The following is a 13,794-nucleotide window of genomic DNA, read 5'->3' as shown; positions in this document are numbered from 1 at the left end:
TACATGAACAAGTAAGAAACAAAGTATATCAAAGTACCACTGAAACCCATCTACATCTGGAGCAGAGGTTTGTGGCTACTTACTCTGCCAGAAGACGAAAGTAATATAAGTTTCCAGTCAATATGACAAGTAGTGATTCAGTATGAACCTTTGGATAATTATTTCTGAAGTGGACTCCGTGTTTGATTATTTGTGGAGATGTAGTGTTAAGCGAGGGGATGGGATGAGGATAAACACGGCGCCATCGAATAACACGTATCCAAACGGTATTGAGTAAGATCTAATAAAAGCAAAGTTTTAAAAAGCACTGTTGCAGCCAGACAATGAAGCCATAATAAATCCCCAGGTGAATGATGACTGATGCTGTAATACACTTAGCCAAAAGAGTAAGCAATATGCCGCAGCATATAGATCGAGACCAAAAGTGTTTTGGAGTTTGCCATCAAAAATTAGCAGGACGATTGCTTATGTTACTGAGTTCGAATAGGCGACTTGATAATCAAGAATAAGCCATGAGTGGACTAGACTCAAAAGCTCGATAGGAGGTACAGATTTTGTGAAGGTTTAAGGTGCCCAGATTGAATGACCTGCTAGACTTAAAGCCATCACCTTAACGGCACAGAACAATTCTAGCAAGATATATTTCCCACATCTATCTACCATCATCGATAAATATAGAGAGTGAGATCTCATCGATCAGAACTTTTCATTCCGAGACTGCAGTGTATTCACTTGAATCTACTGTAGATGCTCATCGATATAACATTATCACAGGACGTGTAAAATTGAACACCGTCTGAATCAACAAACACAAATTCGAGAAGAAGCGCGAAGGATATAAGATATCCTAATCACACCAAAACAGGCAAGTAATATACATATAACAGATATGGAGAAAATATAGCAAGAACCCCGTGTTTAACTCCGAGTATCCTTTTCGCTTCGTTTACATGAGCAGTGCGAATGCTGAGAGAGTTTCGAGGATATCCACATGGTGATTCTAATCACCCACCCCACCACACAGGAACAAACCAACACTAAAATTCTCCAATTCTCCAATTCTCGACTCCGCTAAGGGATCGCGGAAACAAGATTATAAAAGTATACCCAGTCAAGCCAAACCAAGCCAAGCCAAAGCCAGTACACATCCTACCCACAACTGACAATGCTCTGTCAGGTATAAAGAGGGGTTGGGTCTATCGACCCATTGAGGGAAACCATCGTAGGTGTGCCCAAGATTCATGGGAGTGAGGTCGCAAGGTCGCTAGCTAGTGGCACTAGCCGTACGCACGTAAATGGGTGGAAGGTAGATAGATATTCTTCCCTGGGAAGAATTGGGTACACCTACCTGCCTGGATGAGAAATATGGGAGCAAAGGTAGTAAGTAATATGTGTGGTTTGGGAAACTTTTCCAACGAATTTTAAGTGCGGTCCTAACTAGAAATGTAAGATTATAATTAAAATGCGCGCTGAGATATATTACCACGCTGCATGTACCTAGTGTTAGACGAAAACATCAAGTATGACGATCAGATGAAATAAAACAAAACAAGACCAAAAATGCAAAAATCCATGGGTATCATATTTACAATGAGTATCTATATAAATTCTATAGACACATCACATCACATCACATCACGTTCCTCACTTCCAGATCTCCTATCCTTCGCCATTACTTATAATTTTGTAATCGCAAGCTTGAAACTTCAACGATTTCTCTTTCCTAATCCTTGCAAAGCGGAAGACTCCTGTTTACACATTCTTCCCCATCCTTTAGGGGTATTCCATTAGCTATTGATTGGCGATGAAGTTAGTACTTCTGTCGAATAATCTCCAGGAGGAAGTCCTCGAAGGAGAGAGTTATGTAACCTAATCCAGAAGAATTAGAAAATTGCGATCAAGGAATAAAGATAACAAATCTTACCATCGCGATCATCATCATAACGCTTGAAGCTATTTCCAAATACCATGTTAGCGGCCATTCCGTGAACGTTTCGAAAATCCAGGGTTTGAAATCAAAACCTCCAACAGTATCCGAATCCCTGGCCAAAAGAAAAACCACAAAACTTACACATCAGTCATCCTCTTCAAACTAATACAACTCTGCACAAATAAATCAAAACTAATCGCGCCCTCATTCCTCTTATCATATGCCTTAAATAAAACCCCCACAAAACTATCACTCAATCTATATCCAAAAGCCACTAAAGCCTCTGAATATTCATCCAGACTAATATTTCCACTGCGATCCTTATCGAACCGATCAAACAATGAACGCCAAGCGGCGAGAAATCCCCAAAGCCCGCAGAATTCATCAAAATTGATTGTGTTGCTGCGATCCGTATCGAACATGCGAATCATCATTTTGACTGTGTATGGATCGAAAGCTGTCCAATCACCATTTACAAGAGCGGCGCGGAGCTCTCTCTCTGTGAGGACACCGGTTCCTGAAAAAAGTTGGAGGTAAGCGTTTGGTGCTTGTGTATCAGAATAGAGGAATGGGTAAGAACATACTATCTTTATCAACGGCCTTGAAGAGAGGCCACAATTGAGGATCTGCGCCAGGGGGAGCAGGCGAAGTAGTAGGTCTTGTTTGCTGCACTGGTCGAGTCTGAGGCGCAACTCTACCTGCTTGGAATTGCGCTGGAGGTGGTGTTGCGTAGCCTCGATTTGGTGGAGATACGCCATAATTGCCTGGGGGGTGCATTTGCGGAGAGAATCTTCTGCCATCAGGTCTTCGTCCGTCTGGGTGTATGTTTTGAGGGGGAGGTCGATTTTCATATTGCGCGTTGTGCATTGCTTGTTGCGCTTGGCTATGAACGGGAGATTGAACGGCTGGTGATTGCGTGTGTTTCTATTGTGCGAATTAGTGATAGTTATGCGATGCGATTCAGGGAGCAGGAAGTTGTACTCGTTCTGGCTCTGCAAATCTGTGGTTATTGGTTCAGCGGGGTTCTGTTCTCAGAAGGGGGGATTGACTTACGCAGGCAGCGAATCTGGGTTGAATGCTCTATTGTAGGCCATTTTGATTATTTGAGTATGTCGATTGTAGGATTTATCTCGCGACAGGTTGTTCTTGAGTTGTCAAATATGTATGGAGGTGTAAGGCTTTGATGTTAGATACTAACGATGCGAATGCGAGCTCGAGCGGGTAGAGGGGCCGTGAGCATGTACGAAGTGACTAGGTTAAAGATTCCCTGAACACGAGCGCAGCGTTATGATGGTGGATCTAATTTCAGATATTTTCCGAATGTATCAAATAAGAATTCCTACGAAACTAATCTGATGTGAAAAGTATCGCAAAAAGAGAAGAGCTGAAAGCCCAAGTAGCAAAGATGTTTGGTATGAAATGAGTTTTCTTTAAGTAGGTATTCAAATTCACAGAAAGCAGGCTGAAGTCGCTGTTTGGGGATACTTGAATGATTCATCACCAACTCACCAACCCATCCACCTGTTCCAAAATCACAAGATGGGAATGCCAATACCTACCTAATGTGCCAATTTTTGCGCCCGGTGAGCAAACCTCGCTGGAAAAAACTTTGTCATAACAACTGTCACTTCTGCTCGCCTTGGTACAAAACATCGTACTCGGGTAAACTCGGTACCAGATTTGAACAGTCTGATGTGATCATCTTCATGCTTCATATGTTTATCATTCCCCCTTTGCGTGAAGTAAAGTCAATAAACTCATTCATCTCGAGGAAAAAGTGGAAATAATGCAAAACGCTAAGTATTTTCGGTACCAACAAGCATCGGCTTTACCCTTACTAACATTCCGTTCTACATCATCCTTATTTTTACCCCTCGATTAAATAATACATGTATCATCATACCTCATCATCATCATCCCAACATCTAACCCACCCTCCAACACCATGGGCTCCAACGCCCTCAACGACTACAGCAACTCCGAGAACGAATTTTGGATATTCGGATATGGGTACATAATAACCACCCTTCCTTCTTTCCTCAAACCAAAAATTATACACAAAAGTTATACATTTCAAATTCCAACTAATTTCCAAAACAATACAGAAGTTTAATATGGAAACCCCCGCCACATTTCGGTAAACCTCCCTTCGTTCAGCATTATACACTTCCTCGTACTTGCTCGTACTCTCTTCTGTTCTAAAAGTACCACCGAATACCTAGATGTAGGATTTAATGACCAACCTTTTGTGATGAATGATTAGATCGTCGTATTCCGGGATATGTGACTGGATATGTGAGAAGATTTTGGCAGGTATGGTTTTGTTTATGTTATGTTATGTGGTTCTTTTGGCAGTTTAGATGGTTTTGGAGTTTGAGGATGCTCATTTGTGTTGATATCTTGTATCTGATGAAGAACCAACGAATTAGCTAACAACCATCCAGGCTAGGTAAATTCACAACCCCATGACAAAACCTCACCCCTTACCTCCCTCCTACCCCAATCTCCTTCCCCGAACCCAAAACCAAACACAAACCCGATCCATCTAACACCCCTCTCCCTCATCCCCAGCGAAGACCACCGCGGCACACCCACCTCCCCAGGACGAGTCGTAACGCTCATCCCGCACGCCCACTGGCTCACACTCCACGATCCACATCCGATCCCCTCCGAAACCACCTCTCCAAAAGTATGGGGAACCGCCTATCGAATCCTCACCTCCAAGGTTGCCGAAGTGCGCGAATATCTCGATATACGTGAGATTAACGGATATACTATACACTATACACCTTTTTATCCCTCTTCTTCCACATTCATTAACTCAGACAATGAGAGTGGCGGGGCTACGAGTATCAGAACGTTGGTCTATATAGGAACGCCCGACAATGCGCAATTTACCGGACCGCAAGACCCGCAGAAATTGGCTGAACATATATGGAGGAGTGAGGGCCCCAGTGGGCTAAATAGGGACTATCTTTTGAGTTTGGATATTGCCTGTAGGTGGTTTCTATTGTTGCACTTATTGTCAAACGATTCCAGTCGTTATACGTGTGAAACTCTCAGGGTGGATTGTCATGCTGATATATCTAGTGGATGAGCTGAGTCCTGAGAGCGGGGATGAGCATGTCAAGGATCTAGCAAATAGAGTTCGGAAGATAGCTATGGGGCATAGAGGTGTCGAAGCAGAAGCAAGTCACTCAAAGGCTATAGAGCATGAGCTCAAAAAGGTTAAGAGCACGGATGAGCAAGAAGAGACCGAAAAGTAATGCGTGAAAGAGCCAATCATTCATTCTCTTCTTAGGATATTATTGCCATAGACCATTAGAGGCCTGCAAAGATGCAGACCTTCATAAAGAGACCTCGATCAAAGTGACCGAGAGCCGAAAATACAGGCAGAATTGAAAAAACATTCGTGAAATGTTCAAAGAAATAGTGATCGAGCAAGGTAAGATACCCCCTCCGAACTCCATGCAAGCATATAGCTCGCCAGGCCAGAACCGCTGCCAGAAACCACGAGATTAAAATCAGGCTGCCATCGAGAACGACAACATCCTAAAGCTCACCACACAACATAATTTTGCTGAAACCTCCCCAGGACTGACTTTTTCTTTTCGAAGGTTGAAAGATTGAGGAAAAACATCGTCCACCGGAAAAGCAATTTATTGATTGCCCCACTGGCCAGCGTTTCCACCACCTTGTCCACGGTCATATCCTCCTCCACTGGAGTATCCACCACCGCCGCCACCAGAGTAACCTATGGACAATTAGTATACTTGTAAAAAGGGATATTCGTGATGCAACATACCGCCACCACCACCTCCGTTGTAGCCTTTATCATCTCAACTGTTAGTAAATGCTATTCAGATATTCACGACAGACTTGTCTAGTTGGATTGCTTACCTCCGCCACCAGAGTAGCCACCACCTATTTTATCATGTGTCAGTATAATTCATGCGTCGTTGAGGAGAAATCTTTTGAAAGAAGTCTTACCTCCGCTATATCCACCACCTCCGGAGTAACCACCACCGGAGTTGTTGTCGTATCCACGACCACCTCCGTATCCTCCACCGCCGCCTCCATAACCACCACCACCACGGCCTCCGTATCCACCGCCGCCTCGGCCACCACCGAATCCGCCACCACCACCACCAGAGCGGTCATTGCCTGAACGTTCGGAGGCTTTGTCGACACGAATAGTACGGCCATCGAATCTTTATGCATATTAGTACTAGATCAGGAGCAAGCCTAATGGGATAATCATACTCAACGCTATTCATTTCTTGAATGGCCTTCTCAGCATCTGCCTCTGGAGATGAATCGCTGCCTTGTCCAAAACGAACGAAGCCAAAACCACGGCTACGACCAGTGTCGCGGTCCTTGACAACAACCTGTATTAATTGCATCAGTTTCTGATCCTCACGTCGGGCTTATCGATAAAGGAGCGTGAGACATACTGCTTCTTCAACGTTTCCGAATTCAGAGAACTTCTTACGGAGAGCGTCCTCATCTGTGTGCCAAGCAAGGCCACTAATGATGAATGTTAGTCAATCTGTCAAGTGATGATTTGGAGTAGAATGTAAATGGTGAGACTTACCCAATGAATAATTTAGACATGATTGAATGTTATCGAAAACCTGGCTGAAAGTCTCAATGTCCGCACGCATTCACACAAAAAGGATCGCGCCATTTCAGGCGGGAGTTGTGTATACGAGAAACGGACGGATCACACAAAGAAAGATACATCGAGGCAAAACAGGTATCCGCAAAACGGACGTATGGAATAGGAAGGTGATGTGATGTGGAATAAATTTTGGAATCAAATCGCAAAGACAGTCAAGTCAGCGAGCACAAGCAGGAGAATCGGACGAACTTCTTGAAGAATTAGAGAGTCGAGTTGAGGTGAAATATCGAGATTTCTTTGTTTGTTTGGGTAGAGGTATCGGTCTGAGTTGAGCAACACAGATCGTTTGAGATATATTATCAATCGGACGATTGAAAGGACAGTGCGACCTGGTAGAGTATAAGAATGCGAAAGTAAATCGCGAAGGAAGGTATTTTTAGATGAAGTTGTAAGGAGGATGGAAGGGGAATGGAAGAAGTTGTAGGAAGAAAGGGATTGGGTTTCGGTTTGGGTCTGGAAGTAGGGAAGGTCTGCCTTAAGCGCAAAGCGGGGGAATTGAAAGAGACTGCATTAATTTATTATTGCCCCTCCCAAAAGATTCACTAGCGTTTAAGAGAAGTAGGGAGATTCCTTGGCTGCGCTCGACCTTTGATTGATCCGTTGCATTTTATCATTCACCCACCTTGACGGCACCCGGTCCCCCTACAGTCCACCCTAGTTTTTGACCGAGCTATCTATTCGACTAGGTGTTAGGAAAGGTAGGTACCAGGTACTTTTACCAAGTTCTCAAGAACAAAAACTAAAACAAGCTCAAGCTTCATCCCACATTGGGTATCAAACGACATATGATAGCTCGATTATTCTTTTATATTATTCGATCATCTACCGGTATTAAAACCAATTGAATGCGATGTAATTTACTAGGTATTTCTACTTTCGGTTGGTTTACAATATGAAAGGAACTACTCACACCTTTCTTTTCTTTTCTCACTTCACACTCCCGTGTAACATTCGGCCAGCCAAGCATGACGCAGACATCGGTTGAAGGCGTAAGTTTCCTTGATAACTCAAATTCAAATGGAGTGTCTGAAGTCCGTGGCTTAACAATAACCCTGCTAGCTTTCGACTTTCTTCTTCTGTTGGTGGAACAAGCAAATATTTTCCTCTAGCATGATCTTTCTAGTGAGTTTCTACCTAAGAACCATTCCGATGTGCTTGGGGATACGATTGATATAAAAGATCTTCCTTTGGACTTTTTTACCAATTCTACTCTCTTCTATCTTAATGGAAGGTCTCCGCTGGATCAGATGCAGATCTCCGATACTCGGATTAGGGTATGGTATGGTGCAATTCACCTGTTTCCTTGATATTGGCCTCACCATTATCAATCACTACCTAAATACCTACGGAAAGGTTGAAAGATGAACTTTCAAAGCTCAAATTGTCTAGATTCATTCCTCGAGCTCTTCGGACAACTTTTACTGGGTAGCTTTCCCAAGCTTCACAAGCTCTACGGCGTCTCCTATCTCGTATGCTGGGCTGGGTATGGATTCCTACATCCTATCCCAGCGTATATGCATTGTGCCAAAAAGGCTCAACGTGCAGGTATTGCCTAGATTGGTAATAAGATATCGTGGCATGAAGCTGTTAAGCTATGAAGCTAAACTACATTGCATTAAATAACTACAGCTCGGCGTTCACCAGTTTATCAAAAGAGCCTGGGGATTCAAGATTGTTATCGATTATCTCACAGCCAGTCCAGGGTTCTAGGTGGGTGTGAGGTGGGGTAAAGTTGATCAAGGGTCCCTGTGGAGCTGCTCTAAGTGGCCAAAGTGCCGTGCAAAGTTCAAACACAGGCCAACGGTCCTTACCACATTTTTTTAACTTGCAGCTTTGAACTTCCATGCTGGGTGGGACGGAAAATGATGATCTTAATCATGAGCATTTCTTTTATTTATATGAGGGTTACGAATAGAAAGTCCCACTGTCTTATCATACGCTTTACAAAAGAACACTTGATATGAAATGGAATACTTTGGATAGAATATCTATAGGAATACAAGCTCTACATTTTCGTTTATTTATTTCATTTATTTAAAACAACCCGAGATTTCCGTTTCAATAATACAACATCAACAAAACTCTATTCCATTCGTTCACAACATCAATTGGCAAACATGGGTTTAGAAGCTTCCCATCCTCTTAAGCTTCTCTTCACTCCCCCAAGACGCAAATGCAGCCATTCCATCCCACAATCACGCTACAAAATGTCCCCGCCATCTTTCGATCTTCTGCATAAAGACAGCCCTTGGAACTTACATGCATCAAATTCAGCCCACGTGCACAGAAACTTATACCAATTCAGAAATCTATCGGCCAGATGCACATCTAACTTATCTAGGACTGTCTGTTCAAACCAACTCCGTCCGACAGATATTTGAATCTGAATTTACCTACTCATTCAATTCTTATTGAAAAGTAATTTAAAAATCTATAATTCCATGCGAATCTTCAAAAAGCATAATAATTTAAGGCCATGTCACTTCAATCAAGACCTCGTCTACATTTGATGGATGCTTTCAAATCTGGCGGATGGCGACATGGTACACAAGCCTTTTGTGCCGAATCATTCGTATATTTTCATGCGGGGAGTCGTGGCAATAGTCGCACGAAAATGCCAGATAATCAGATTCTCATATCGTCGATGAAGGTATACAACGAATATCTCACTCCAAGGTACTGCTACATGGCTGCAGAATCTCCCGCTTCTGTGTAATAATTTGGCCCTCGAAAGGTATGTTGATTATCGTGATAACTCACATCTCACAGCATCTGTTTGTATTTCATTTCGTCTCAATCAGGTGATGTATGGGTGATATTGAGATCAGCACTATTGCAATTTTTATCGAAATTTGAATTGGAAAGAGCCGTTGCGAATTTGATGTTTGCATGTGTGGATGATGGGGCTGTAATTACCCACACGATGCTTGCAATATCCCATCGTTTATTCATAAAATGCGGCCGTTGCGGTCAGCTTTAATGGGATCTCGCAAGTTGCTTGAATCCCCTGAATAATTCATCGAGTTAGAGTTACCTAGTAAGGATTTAAAAATTCACTGCAAGAGGACGTCTTCAATGGTAGCGAAACATCATGATGGTAATCCTTTTGGATTGTTTGATGATATGATCAAGGCACAAGCCCTTTAAGCAGTTGCGCAGGGGTTAACATCGTCTACGAAGGGAAGGTCGTTGCTTCCTTTACTTTGAAAATCCCTTAACGTTTCGTTCTGAGTAGGAGGTGCAAATCGAGAAAAGTCGCGCCTTTCATTTCTTCACTACTCAACCGTACCTTCCCAAAGCTGGGAGAAGGAATTACTCACCATGTAAGTTCATCATTTCTTTCATCCTAATAATCTCATAGTACCATCGACTTTCTTTGGATCCATAGGACCAAATTATCCATTGCTATTTATTCCGCGCTTGAAAATATTTTCATTCCCTCAAATGGACTACAATCATCATTCTCGCAAGCGCAAGCACGCCCACAGGCATAAAAGTAGATTTGGAGGGTCTGCAAAACTCCGCAAGCATAACAATCATGATAGCGCACATCCAAGGCACCCTCGAGATCATTCTTCAGAAAGATCAGCCGAAAAAAGGCAGCCACTTGCATTCAAAGATCAAGATGAACTGTCTGGGAACAAAGATTACATTCGCAGCTGGCTTGCGCAAACTCAAAATGAGGACATCACCGAATCGCTAGAACTTTTGAAACAAACCAGCCCGAAAATAGGTGAAAAATCACTCGCATGTTTCATCAACCTTGAAATTACATGCACTGACATCTCTTCGTAATCTAGATCATCTAAAAGAGAAATCTAAGCACCCGGACTACATCCATACAGGACATATACCCGGGAAGAGCAGGCTGACCACAGAATCGAAGCCGAAGCCCGATCAAGAGACTGTATCTTTTGATAGTTCTCTACTTGAAGCTCCAAGGGTACCAGTTGCAAAGGAAAGGGCCAGAGACATTCGGGAGTTGAGCGCCACTTACGATGGTAAAAAGACCACACAGTCTCACAAACACCAAAAGAAGCCGGCATCAACTATGACCTCTATTTCATCACAATACTCCGTTGTGCAGCCAAGGCAAGAAACATTTGAGAAAAGAGCACGCCATAAGACAAAAGAGGATCGATATGACACGAAAATGAAAAGTAATAAAGCAGAAATGGTCAACAAGCCAATGAAAACGAGGCGCGAGAAAAGAGGAGACCGAAAGAAGGCTGCAAGGAAGGCTAGTCACGATCTCATGGATAATTTTGCATCGAACAAAATAGGCCTGGATCGTTTATCGGTGAGCAGAATCCTTGTATGGGAAAACGGGAACTTATCGTTCCAGGTGCGCCCTCCCAATGGACCAGGCATCTTTCAAAATGGCAGGGCTTCTTCACCGCCCAGACGACGAGGATGTGAGTATCATTCATATCAGCTTCTTCAAAGACTAACTTGCTCGCTAAGTGCCTGACCTCGCTTTTTCGGAGATGGAATTTCTTCAGCGCTCTAGTAAAAAATCACGTATGAACGATAACATTGTTGTCCCAAAAAGTCGTGTCAAGGAGAAGAGGAAAGCTGCACGAGCGCAAGATGAAATAGCAGCATTCTTCAAACCATCTAAGACACCAGTGAGGGACAACAGTTCCACTATCGAGCATCCCACTTCTCCAACTTCGACACATGGGGCCTCCCTCTACGAAGGACAACTGAGAAGAGACCGCGAGCATGATCAACAACGGTACTACAGCGAGATTCTAACACCACGTGTTAACGAGAGAAGAGATTATTTGAAAGAGTCTAGCAGTCAGCAAGTGCAACCCAATCAAGTACGATTTACTCCAGATCACGGTCCGCAGTTTCTCTCCAAAAACGTCGCCGACTGCAACATGTATTCGGATACCATTGTGACATGGTCAGAGTCCCAAAACTCTCCTGGGGCTACTATGGCCTTACGTCGAGCGAGGGAACAATACTGCCAAAGACAAAACAGTACGACACCAGACTCGGTACGGAGTTCTATGGAAAAAACAGGCATATTCAAGGATACAGGCATTGAGAGCTCAAGTCGACGAAAGCCTCATATGCGTGTGGCGGTATGTAAAGAACCGTATGAGACCCGGGATAAAGCCTCCGCGTCTACAGCTGATGGCCCAGCCGTGATTAGCAGAGATTTATCTAGCTTAAGCACTGATTCTGCTCAAAAAAATCACGAAATCAGCCCAAGCCCAAATCTCCAGCAACAAGATTGTTTGCCTGGATCTCTACTGCATATGGAAAAGAAAACAGAAGAGGCACCTTTGAGGGAAAGGGCTCTCGACTCAGCGGAAACTCGTGTTGATCGGCTCCAAAGAACTGTCGTTGAGTATTATGATCCAAATCGTGGCTGGTACCGGAAGGAAGATTCTAAACCACCTTCCCAATCACTTGACCTTCCTCCGGATTTAGCAGTAGCACCCATACCAACACCACTTACGCGTCAACAAATGGCATGCAATGCTCGAATCAAACGTCCATCAACTACCCTTCCAGTAATCCGGGAGGCTAGCGACGAAAGTCGAGAGAACAGCTCCTCATCAATTTCTGGTATTCCAGAAAAAGGAATACAGCGCACAGAATATGCTCCTATTCGATCCTCGAGTGTGAGGGGGCATATCTCGCCAGTTACTGTCATGGCGAGGCAAGATAATGGCATACTCGGGCCACACGTCCCGGAACCAATGTCTCCACAGCCATGTTCCCAATCCCACCATGGCCAATACAGCCAGTTTGATCAATCAGGATTAACCACCAATGATATCAATGGAAACGCAATGCCTCAGGGTGAAATGATGAATGAAGAGGGCAGGCAGCTGCATTTGACGGGAGGAACACATCTGAATGGCAGAACTCACACACCTTTAGAGACAATTCCAAACATCATTTCAAACAGTGAGCATTTTCAATTCTTCACCGGACCTCCATTTCAAAGAGGGCTCCCGAGCAGTCATGAGCGGCCAATGCAGCATACTACATCTACCCCACGTTCGCCCCTCATTCGACTTCCGTCGCTTTATGTTCAGCAATTGGAAATCGAGCAAGAGAAAAATCAAATGGCAAATGGTCCTCTCAACGGCAGATTTGGAAGACATGGAAGTTATGATGTGCAAAGGCCTAACATTAACACGAAGTCACATAGGGAGTACTGGGACAACACAGAGACAGAGCAGGAAATGACTTGTGGAGTGGAAGACGTCCTTGAGAATCGCCACTGCACCGGGGATGTCGGTGAGCTCGGACCTCAAGGAGCAAACGCATGCGAAGCTCCACTATCAAGACACCGGGTGACGGGAATCTGGCACGGAAATTCGAAATTCGATGTCCAAAGCCCAGACTACCAACTTCAACATATTCAAGGACATGAATATAACCAGTGGGATAGCGACAATCTTTATCTCCAGGAGCCTTTGATTGAGACTCAGCATCAGCAAAACCTACAGCAACTACATGAAATGGACTTTCTTAGCAATCAATTAGTCCAACGTTCGTTACCCACTAGATACCCGGGACTTGATGAGAGCCAGAACGGGAATGCTTCGGAAACTATCTTAATGCAGAGATTTTGGCGTCCAAACCCACAATATTGAAAGGATCTAGGCCATCGTACGGTAAAATTTGTCCTGTAATTTAGGAAGACTAAGTGGAGCGATATCGTGAATTCGGGGCATCTTGGGGTTATTTTATATGTCCTGACGTACCGATCATGATATCTGATTAGCATGTCGACAGATTCATGAAAAGAATCGAAAGATTATGACTAAATTGTGTTGCACTCAATACATAAGAGAGAATTTGCCATTTCCCATGAAATTACTTATAGTCACCATGTCGTCCACAATTTTTTGAGCTGTATCTGGAAAAATTTCTATTCCCATGACTCTTTGATCATAACAAAATTCTTTCATGTTGATTGTTGATCGCCTCCGTTTCGACCGGAATAAACCGCTACGATAATGAAGGCATCCTAGAATTCCCGAGTTGTCGCTGTCATGTGATCAAATGATCCACAAGGCTGAGTCTCGGTCGGGCATTACTAATTCCCGTTTCATGGTTCAAATCCCTTTTTACGTTTTCAACCATTCACAAGCGTCGTATTGAATATCACATTCCGATTAATCTGCTCTTCTCGGCGACCCAGTTGAAGCTT

General features: G+C 43.6%; 6 protein-coding genes across 6 annotated transcripts; 3 read left to right on the top strand and 3 right to left on the bottom strand.

Moving 5' to 3' along the window:
- Window positions 1-1,810: 1,810 nt before the first annotated feature.
- SS1G_02888 (hypothetical protein) lies at window positions 1,811-2,707 on the bottom strand (the record flags this gene model as incomplete). The annotated part of the gene is made up of 4 exons (XM_001596616.1): window positions 1,811-1,869; window positions 1,925-1,953; window positions 2,072-2,447; window positions 2,515-2,707. 4 exons carry the CDS (start codon window positions 2,705-2,707, stop codon window positions 1,811-1,813), a joined length of 657 nt encoding a protein of 218 aa, XP_001596666.1.
- Window positions 2,708-3,875: 1,168 nt separating this feature from the next.
- Window positions 3,876-5,196, top strand: SS1G_02887 (hypothetical protein; the record flags this gene model as incomplete). Its single annotated transcript, XM_001596615.1, has 3 exons — window positions 3,876-3,940; window positions 4,502-4,926; window positions 5,021-5,196. The coding sequence occupies 3 exons, from the start codon at window positions 3,876-3,878 to the stop codon at window positions 5,194-5,196; spliced, it is 666 nt and encodes a 221-aa protein (XP_001596665.1).
- Window positions 5,197-5,589: 393 nt separating this feature from the next.
- Window positions 5,590-6,544, bottom strand: SS1G_02886 (glycine-rich RNA-binding protein; the record flags this gene model as incomplete). The annotated part of the gene is made up of 7 exons (XM_001596614.1): window positions 5,590-5,684; window positions 5,736-5,759; window positions 5,831-5,854; window positions 5,921-6,141; window positions 6,194-6,318; window positions 6,385-6,457; window positions 6,525-6,544. The coding sequence occupies 7 exons, from the start codon at window positions 6,542-6,544 to the stop codon at window positions 5,590-5,592; spliced, it is 582 nt and encodes a 193-aa protein (XP_001596664.1).
- Window positions 6,545-8,111: 1,567 nt separating this feature from the next.
- Window positions 8,112-8,456, bottom strand: SS1G_02885 (predicted protein; the record flags this gene model as incomplete). The annotated part of the gene is made up of 2 exons (XM_001596613.1): window positions 8,112-8,163; window positions 8,239-8,456. The coding sequence occupies 2 exons, from the start codon at window positions 8,454-8,456 to the stop codon at window positions 8,112-8,114; spliced, it is 270 nt and encodes an 89-aa protein (XP_001596663.1).
- A 631-nt stretch (window positions 8,457-9,087) lies between these two features.
- SS1G_02884 (predicted protein) lies at window positions 9,088-9,327 on the top strand (the record flags this gene model as incomplete). Its single annotated transcript, XM_001596612.1, has 1 exon — window positions 9,088-9,327. The coding sequence occupies one exon, from the start codon at window positions 9,088-9,090 to the stop codon at window positions 9,325-9,327; it is 240 nt and encodes a 79-aa protein (XP_001596662.1).
- Window positions 9,328-10,055: 728 nt separating this feature from the next.
- On the top strand, window positions 10,056-13,234 carry SS1G_02883 (predicted protein; the record flags this gene model as incomplete). Its single annotated transcript, XM_001596611.1, has 3 exons — window positions 10,056-10,107; window positions 10,412-11,026; window positions 11,076-13,234. The coding sequence occupies 3 exons, from the start codon at window positions 10,056-10,058 to the stop codon at window positions 13,232-13,234; spliced, it is 2,826 nt and encodes a 941-aa protein (XP_001596661.1).
- Between the last annotated feature and the right edge of the window lie 560 nt (window positions 13,235-13,794).

Source organism: Sclerotinia sclerotiorum, genomic scaffold (genome assembly GCF_000146945.2).
Source record: "Sclerotinia sclerotiorum 1980 UF-70 scaffold_3 genomic scaffold, whole genome shotgun sequence".
In the NCBI taxonomy this organism is placed as follows: domain Eukaryota; kingdom Fungi; phylum Ascomycota; class Leotiomycetes; order Helotiales; family Sclerotiniaceae; genus Sclerotinia; species Sclerotinia sclerotiorum.
Note: the sequence above shows the minus strand (reverse complement) of the source record. Positions and strands in the feature narration are given on the sequence as shown.